This window comes from Buteo buteo, chromosome 11 (genome assembly GCF_964188355.1).
Source record: "Buteo buteo chromosome 11, bButBut1.hap1.1, whole genome shotgun sequence".
Classification (NCBI taxonomy): Eukaryota; Metazoa; Chordata; class Aves; order Accipitriformes; family Accipitridae; genus Buteo; species Buteo buteo.
Genome location: NC_134181.1, coordinates 29,589,068 through 29,597,377, shown reverse-complemented (window position 1 = coordinate 29,597,377; position 8,310 = coordinate 29,589,068). Strand labels below are relative to the sequence as shown.

General features: G+C 58.1%; 2 protein-coding genes across 3 annotated transcripts; one reads left to right on the top strand and one right to left on the bottom strand.

Annotated features, from left to right (window-relative positions):
• Positions 1-388: 388 nt before the first annotated feature.
• ISCU (iron-sulfur cluster assembly enzyme) lies at positions 389-2,795 on the top strand. Its single transcript, XM_075041196.1, has 5 exons — positions 389-591; positions 663-776; positions 1,054-1,164; positions 1,779-1,857; positions 2,236-2,795. Exons 1-5 carry the CDS (start codon positions 505-507, stop codon positions 2,331-2,333), a joined length of 489 nt encoding a protein of 162 aa, XP_074897297.1. The 5' UTR covers positions 389-504; the 3' UTR covers positions 2,334-2,795.
• Positions 2,796-4,499: 1,704 nt separating this feature from the next.
• Positions 4,500-8,142, bottom strand: TMEM119 (transmembrane protein 119). 2 transcript variants are annotated; one of them, XM_075039597.1, is made up of 2 exons: positions 8,009-8,142; positions 4,500-6,060 (listed from the first exon to the last, which is right to left on the bottom strand). In XM_075039597.1, the coding sequence occupies exon 2, from the start codon at positions 6,032-6,034 to the stop codon at positions 5,279-5,281; it is 756 nt and encodes a 251-aa protein (XP_074895698.1). In that variant the 5' UTR covers positions 6,035-6,060; positions 8,009-8,142; the 3' UTR covers positions 4,500-5,278. The 2 variants fall into 2 exon arrangements, with proteins under 2 accessions (XP_074895698.1, XP_074895699.1); XM_075039598.1 differs by having other exon boundaries at positions 8,075-8,113.
• Between the last annotated feature and the right edge of the window lie 168 nt (positions 8,143-8,310).

Sequence of the window (8,310 nt, the reverse complement as noted above, 5' to 3'; positions counted from 1 at the left end):
CGCCGCGCACTGCCGCCGGGCGAGCACTGCGAGAAGAGGGGCGAGCCGCCTCCCGCAGCACCCCGCGCTCGGCTACGCGCCGAGGCCGCGCTGCGGTGAGGGGCGCCGGGGCCGGACCCCTTGTCTTCTCGGTTAAGGCGCAGGCAGCGCCGCGGGCACCTCGGGACCAGGTCCTCAGGGGGCCTCCGAGGAGGGCCAGGGCGTGCGCGGCACCGCCCGCCCGCCATATTGAGTGTGGCCGCCACACATGTGCCGGCTATCGCGATAAAAACGGTGTCGTGACTGGAAACAGCGTTTATTGATCGCTTTAGCGACAGCGCGAAGCTTTTTCCGCCAGGCGGCCTTCAGCCCTCGCCTCCTTTTCACGGCGAACCCCGCCGCGCCCGGGGTAAAACGCGGGCGCCCGGCGGCGCCAGGCCTGAGGCGGTGCGGGGGGCGTGGCCTTCCCGCGCGAGGCTAAAAAAAAAAAACGGCGCGGCCCCACCTACTCCCGCCAGGCTCAAGATGGCGGCGCTGAGGGCGGCGGGGGCGGCTCTGCTGCGGCCCGGGCGGAGGGAGGCGGCGGCTATCAGGCTGGGCTACCACAAGAAGGTGAGGGGCTGCGGGAAGGGATGGGAAGGGATATAGGTACGGTGCCCGTTAGTGACGCGATGCCCTCGTAGGTGGTGGATCACTACGAAAACCCGCGCAACGTCGGTTCCCTCGACCGCAATGCCAAGAACGTGGGTACCGGCCTGGTGGGCGCTCCGGCCTGCGGCGACGTCATGAAGCTGCAGGTGATCTTGGGGACCCGCTGACACTGGGGACGGGGTAGGTGGCGGGGGGGGGGGGGTCGCCTGGGGCTGTTGCGAGGCCCAAACTTGTCCCCTTCCCCTTAGGGGTACAGCGCGGCCTTTCCTTCTCACAGCCCCCCCTGAAATGTCCCCTGGGGCCCGGGCAGGCTTGTCCCGAGGGTGTGGTGGGACCCAGGGCCCTGCCTGGGCCTGAGAAGGTGATTCTGGGGTGCCTGGTAGAGCTGAGCCAGCTGCTGAGGTGCTGCCGACGCTCTCGCAGGTGGAAGTGGACGAGAATGGGAGGATTGTTGATGCCCGTTTCAAAACCTTCGGCTGCGGATCAGCGATCGCATCGAGTTCACTGGCGACGGAGTGGGTCAAAGGGAAAACGGTAAGGGTCCCCGCCAGGATCGGAGGTGACACCACGGAAAGCCTTCAAAGCTTTGAACCTACCTGTGTTCTCTGTTGGGACTGTGTAGGAAACAGTAGTCTAAGAATCCCAGTACTGACTTTGTGCAGTGCGGTGCAGTGATGCAGAAAGCAGCGATTGTCAACCCTGTTAGTGGCCTGACTTCTAGGGCAATAGTTGGGCAATAGTTTTCCAAGAATCTGTTAATCTGTAGGGAAGTACTTTGTGTTTTATGCAACAAATGAAAACATGCTGATCCCAGATTCTGGAAGAAAGCTTAATTATGGACATCTTTAGGTCATTTAGATCTCTCTTTCTGCCAAACAAGCAATGCGCTTCTGTATTATGATAGAAGATAAGCAGCCTTAGAGCAGCCTATCCAATAACACTCAGTCTGTAACACTGGTATGCTTTGGTTTGTTCCCACCACTGCTCAGTCCGAGACATTCCTTAATTCTGCCATCCTTCACTGCCCCTGGCAGTTGAGATGTTCTTCCGTGTGGATTCTCTTGGCTCTGAAAGCACTCTTAGCAAATGCCTTTGTAGTCTGTGTTGTACTTCATGTGACCAGTGACTACGTACTAACTGCATTTCAGGTTGACGAAGCGTTGCAAATCAAGAACACTGATATCGCTAAAGAACTCTGCCTTCCTCCAGTCAAACTGCACTGCTCTAGTAAGTAAAGGACTAAACGGTGAAAGTTCAAACACAAGCTTTTATTTGAGAGGGAGGCTTCTGGGAATAGTGCAGATGCTTCTGAATGTTGTTTTCCAAATAAAGTTTCTGCACAAGGAACAGCTAAGGTTAACCCACAAGAGAAACTTGCTTATGTCCAGATTTTGGGGTTATTTTAAGAGATTTCAGATCTCTTTCATCTTTTGGATTCCATAGCTCAGCAGACTGATAATAAGTGTTCAGATTCTGACAGTCTACTTCTAAGACACTGACTGGTGCTACCTGCAGTGGTGGTCACTGCTGGCTGCTCTTGTTTTTACAGCATCTTTTGTTGTAAATTACTTTTAGCTGTCCTTGAAATACTTGTTTTGTTTGTAGTGCTGGCTGAAGACGCAATCAAGGCTGCCTTGGCTGATTACAAGTTGAAGCAGGATCCAAACAAAGAAGAGGCAGAGAAGAAAGCAAACAATGCCTAAAGTGACTGTAAAGCTTGTTCTCATTCCACTTAAATTTGCAGTGCAATTATTCTAGCTATTAGTAGGATCCTGCGCACTACTAAATGAAGCTGTAAGATACGCACAACTTGCGCACAACCTGTCACTGTTCATGTGTGTACAGCCACTCTTGTAGTGCTTACATGACTGGGATGTGGGTATTTCAGCAGCCTGTGTCCTGTCATGACTGTGTTTGAAATGTTTGAGTGAAGAAGACTGCTCAACTGCAGAGAACTCGGTGACTTCTCTCTGGGGAGAAAATCCTGCTGTTCTGGTCCTGGAAGGGCTGCACTTTTTTCGGAAGATGTATAGTTTTGCCTAATATTTTACAGAATTTAGTGGGAAACATTGCCTTGGTCTTAATGTTTATGTAGGAGCTGCATATCAGTCTGTGTAACAATGCAGTATACAAATGTGGGGCAGCACATCTGCCCGCAAACTTCAGCTGTGTCGGAGTTTCATTTTGCAACCTGTGTGCGAGTTTCTCTTCTGTGGGTTGCTGGGACGCTCAGGCAGGCACTAGAGGGCACTGACAATAAATACACTGCTGGGAGACCAGCAAGTAGCAGCTGGGTGTCACTGCTCCAGGAAGCGCAGACCCAAGCTACCAGGGCTTGATTCTGCTGGCATCCAGTCATTACTAATGCTTGCTTGCTTTTTTTTTTTTTTAAGCTCCCATTAGAGGAACAATCTTAATTTTGGAGTGTCTTCTATAAGAATGCAACCCTTGGGATTGGCCAAGTACTCTGTTAAAAGAGAGTAAATGCACCCTCGGGTTTGAACCCAGGAGGGCAATAGCATAGCCGGGGTGCAGAGCTGAGGGGAAGCTCCTAAGGGAGCAGGGGTTGGTCTGTGCCCTCTGCAGATGATGCCTCTGCACCCTGCCGGGCACAGTTCAGCTGAGCTTTGCAGGGGGAACGGGTCGTGGGGAGAGAGCATCACATGCTCACCTACTCGAGGATTTGCACGCTGAGTGTGAGCTGGCTCCCTGGGAGCTGGGGGCACACCAACGTTTGAAAATGAAATGTTTTGCCGTTTGGCTTACCCTCTGTGCTCCAGGCTACTGTGCCCTCTGGTGGTTGCTCTTTTCCAGGGGAGTATTTCCACAGATTTCCAAAACAAACAGAAAACACATTTGAAAACTTTGCCTGCTCTTAAGATTTTTAAACCACCCGAAGAAACCTTACTTGCCTTCTTTCATACCTAGGGTGTTTTAAAAACATTAAAAACTGCATTTAAAAATAAGTAGCTTGTTCTGATGTATCTGTCCGTGTTTGTTGGTTGTTGGTTTTTTTTTTTTTAAATGCAGAGCAGGTCAAGTGTGGTTGCTGCTGTGGTTTGTCGCTTGCAAGACAGCTCTGGCAGTACCTCAGCTCAGCACCGCCCTGCGTGCCGGCTGCTGGCCCTCAGCACGGCCCCTGTCTCCTGCCACCTTCCTGCAGCGAGGAATGTGCCTCGCTCCCTGGGAATGGTCCTGCGGTTTCCGGGATTAAAAAAAAAAAAAATCAGGGAAACTTCAGACGCCCACATCCACTTTGGGGCAGAATCAGCTCCTTGTGCTTGTGGGAGCCCCTTGACGAAATGCAAGAGGGAGATAAAAGCCAGCACACTCTTCCAAGGGGAAAGGTTGTCCTGATGCAGGGACATGGGGATGCATCCCTACCTGCCCCACAGCTGGTACAAAATGTGGGGTTGCAGGGGTAGGGGGATGCAAGGAGATGGGGATGTGTTGCTTTCCAGGCAGAAAAGCCTCTTGCCTTGCAGGTTTGCCTGTCATCCCTGCCAGGCACAGCTGCGTCCCGGTGCAGAGGCATGCGGCAGCACTGCAGCCCCCCCCGCCCTTGGCTGCAGGCTGCGAGATAAAAGTTTCCCCGAAATGGCGTGTTGGTGTACAGATTTTGTGAACGATAAGCACGTCCCCTGGCTCCCAGGGTTTCACCCACGCAGATAACCTTCACCCCAAAGCACAGCCAGGCTGGGTGCGCCTGCCGGATTCTGGGGTCATGTGTGGACCCCACAGGGCTGGAGCTGAAATTGGCTGCACCCCAACAGGTGATGCAGGGAGGGCCCTGAAGGAGGAAAAAGTTGTGGGGACTGTGCCTCGGCCATCCCACAAGCTGCAGAAATACACAGGAGAGGAGGTCTGCATAGGAAACGTCTTTATTACTAGCTGAAGGAGTTAAGAAAATAAGGCAAAAGTCCAGCTGGGCTCTGGGCTGCCCTCAGGTCACGGCTTTGGGGCGGAAAAATGGAAGGGTGGGTCCTTGCCCCTAAATCCTCTTCCCTTCTCCCATTAGCTGGGCAAGGATGGACAAGGTCATCCCGTCCTTGGTGGCTGCAGCGATCAGCAAAGCCAGCCCATGGTGCCCAAGGTCATGGTGAGCTCCTGCCCCGCTCCCCGGGGGGGAGGGGGGGGCAACTGCACAGACCCCCCCCCCCAGCTGTGGTCCCATGCCTCTGCCCAGAGGGATGCAGCTCCTGGCCAGACAGACCAGAATGCTGCTAATTAGTAAACTAATATTTGGGAGAAAGCTGGTGACAGGTGGCAGAGAGTGAGGGCTGCCTGGCACAGCACTGGGGGGGGCCAGAGCCAGAGCTGGGGGGGGATGCACCCACCCAGTGCCCGGGGGTGGGAAAAGCCCCTTGGGCAGCTGGAACTGTGGGGCTGATGGTAACTCCAGCACTGCGGAAAAACATCGCCTGCCAAAAAAAAGTCATGGCTTTGCCACGGCATCCCGCCGGTGCAAGGGTCAGTGGGCCCTGGGGGCGGGGGGAGTCTTGGGTGTGGAGCGGGGGGGGGCCTTCATCGGGGCTTTCTTGAGCCGCCACGTACGTATGGAGCAACAAACCACCACGTCCATCGCGTGTCCGCGGGCCGTCCCCTGAGCCGGCAGCTACTGGAGCTCACCAGGGACCGGGTCCCTGCCCTAGACGCTGGGGGGGGCCGGGGAACCATCCTGGGCTGCGTTGGGGGCCCCCTCTCCCCGTGCTCCCATTGCACCCACTGCTTCCTCAGCACCTGCATTTTGGGGAGGGGGTTCGGCAGATTGCTCATAGCCTAACTTTTTGCTTCCTTCCTCCTCCTCCTCCTCCTCGGCGGGGGGTTTCTGCTCCTCCCTGGTCCCGTTGGCCAGCGGTGCCTTGGGGGGGGATTTGAGGTTCTGGGCAGCCGCGAGGATGTCTGCCTGCAGCTGCCGGCTGCAGTCGAGGGGCTCCTCGGCGCTGGGGTCGGGGGCTTTCTCGGGCACCTCACTAAAAGCCCGGGCCCCCCCAGCCTTGTCTCGCTGGTCTACGTACTTCTTCTTGGGGAAGGAGGAGGGGTAGTAGGCGGATGCCTTGTGCTTCTGCCGGACGATGACGGCGGCGCAGATGATGAAGAGGAGGACGAAGGCCAGCGAGCCCACCACCACCACCAGCAGCATGTATTCCTTGAAGAAGTCCACCAGCCCGTCCAGCATGCCGCCCGGCGCCGAGCTGTTGGTGACTGTGGTCCCCGCCGCGTCCCCCAACGTCGGGCCGGTCCCCGGCGTCACGCGGTGGATGGGTGGCGCGGCCGAGACCTCCTCACCGTCCCCGCTGCCCCCGCCGTCGGCCAGCACCGCGGCGTGCCGGGGTGCTGCTGAGCGCGCCGGGACCACCAGCAGCAGCAGCAGCCACATGCCCATCGCCGGCCGTACCGCCATGTCCCCTGGGGCTCGTGCGCGGCGGCCTGCAGGATGCAGAGGGGAGAGCAAAACGTTAACACCCCCATGGAGCAAGACCCCCGAGCCCTGCCACAAGCAAAGCCCCACGGTGTACCCACCCCAAGCCCTGCATGCCGTTCCGGCACAGAGGGACAAGCACAAGCGTTGAACCACCGACGGTTAGTTCGGGCGCTCGCTTATTCACCCGCTTATTCTGAATTTGCTTAAGAAAAGCAAAACGCAGCTCTGGTTTCCTTGCCCCGACACTGAGCAAGGGTCTGCGTTTGTTTTGCAACGGCGCACTGCAAAAAATAGATGGAAACCAGCTGAATCAAATTGCTCAAGCCTGGGGGATGCTGCGTGCACGCGAGGAGACCGGGGCTGCTGCCAACAACTGGCTTCAGACAACGGTCATTTGGCTGATTAGAAAATTCCTGAAAAATTGAGGTTTCCAGTGGAAACTTTGACACAGGCGACGCTGCTGAGGGGCCGGCCCCCGGCGCAAGCGGCATTTCCCAACCGCTTGTCCCGGCACGGACCGTTACAAACGATTCCCAGCTTGAACATGGCTAAAAATAGTTTGGCAGCAGGATTTCACCCTGGTGCTGCTGCGGCGGCCAAGCGGTGCCGGGACGGGGCATGGGACAACCCCTCCCCAAAAGTCTTTGTAAAGGGGCAGCCTTGGAGCTGGGTGCAGTGAACAGGGGGGGTCCTGGCTGCCTGAGCATCCCCAGTGAAGGGTGAAGGCCAGGTCCATTCCCTTGCTGTGCCACTCTGTGCCAGATGGGGCTGGATCTGCCCCTCACCGGCAGCCACAGCCCACAGCACATTGTAGGACACGGCATGAGCGTTTCCCATCCCCGCGCACAGCCCAAAGCTATGAGCGGGGGTGAGCCCCCCCCCCCCCGGGCTCCTCACCCCCGTGGGGTTCTGGAGCGGGGTGCGACAGTCCCCAGCACGTCGCAGCACATTCCTGGGGGATGGCAGTGAGTTTTTGGTCGCGCCGCGCCACGTAACGCCATCGAGCTGTTCCCAGAGCTCTCCCCCTCCGCACAGCCCCACGGGAAGGTCTCAGGAACCAGCTCCCCTGGTCCATCAGCGTGGACCCCCCCCAGGACAATTCCCCCAACCTCAGGCCCCCCAAATCCCATCCGCTTCCCATTTTCTGCCCCCAACAAACCCAACCCAGCAGCGCTGCAAGCCGGGAGGAACTCCAGCAGCGGGACTTGGCTTTCAAGCTCCTTCCCGGCTGCAAAATCTGGTTTGCATTAAACCAGAGCAAACAAACGGCGGCAGAGGCGGGAGGTGCCCCCAGACCCCCGGACCCCCCAACCCTCCCGGCTCACCACAGGCGTCGCCGCTGCCATGGGCTCTGGGCTCGCTGCAGTAACAGCGGCACTGCCAAGACGAGGGGTTTTGGGGGACTGGGACAAGCCCCTTCATCCTCCCCCTCTGCTGCCTTCACCACAGAGAGGGGCCTCTCGGCCATGGCGGGGAGACGGGTCCCGGGGAAGGTGAAGGCATTAATTCGCCATTAGCAAGCGGAGCTGACGAGCAGCCACAGCCGTGGAGGGTCTGACCGAAGCCCAAATCAGTACCAAGAGCAAAGCCTGTTGCCACAGCCATTGTCAGCCCTCCATCCCCATCCCCACCCTATCCCATCCCCATCCTCACCCACCCCCAGACCCACAGCACGTCCCCAGCTCCGGCTTGGCCGGATGCAAGCGAACCCCGCTCCGCTTCCCTCCGCTCCCCAAATGCTTGGGAAATTCACGATTTTCATGTTGTCCAGCACAGCATCCTCCCAACCATGCCCAGGCACACGGCTGCATGGCCGGCTCCATCCCACTTCCCGCTGCGGGGACCATGCCCAGTCCTCGCCGCAGCACCCCCAGCCACGGGGCAGCCTGCGCCCTGCTCGGGAGCCACCCCAAAATTGGGGGAGCAGGCTGGCATTGCCGGCGGGATCCTCACCTCGCCTGCAGCCGCTGCGTCGGCAGGAGGGAGCTGGGACGACGGGATCTGTCCCGTACACCTCACCTCCTTGCGCCTCTTTCTGCTGTTTGCTGGGATGGAGCCTCCTCCTTCTCCTCCTCCTCCTCCTCCTCCTTCTCCTCCTCCTGCGCCGCAGCCAGGGACCAGCTTGTTCTCATTAGGGCTGGTTTGGGGAGGGAGTGTGGGAGGCCGGTGAGGGGCAGGCGGCCCCCAGCCCCCTCCCAGCTGAGATCCAGCTGGGGGCTGGGGGGGCTTCCTGGCCTCTTGCCCTGACAGCAAAG

Bases quoted from the DNA above. Each gene is read 5' to 3' on its own strand.
- ISCU (XM_075041196.1), top strand. From the start codon at position 505: ATGGCGGCGCTGAGGGCGGCGGGGGCGGCTCTGCTGCGGCCCGGGCGG. The intron at 777-1,053 runs GTGATCTTGGGG...ACGCTCTCGCAG, and splicing joins GCGACGTCATGAAGCTGCAG to GTGGAAGTGGACGAGAATGG. The intron at 1,165-1,778 runs GTAAGGGTCCCC...ACTGCATTTCAG, and splicing joins AGTGGGTCAAAGGGAAAACG to GTTGACGAAGCGTTGCAAAT.
- TMEM119 (XM_075039597.1), bottom strand. From the start codon at position 6,034: ATGGCGGTACGGCCGGCGATGGGCATGTGGCTGCTGCTGCTGCTGGTG.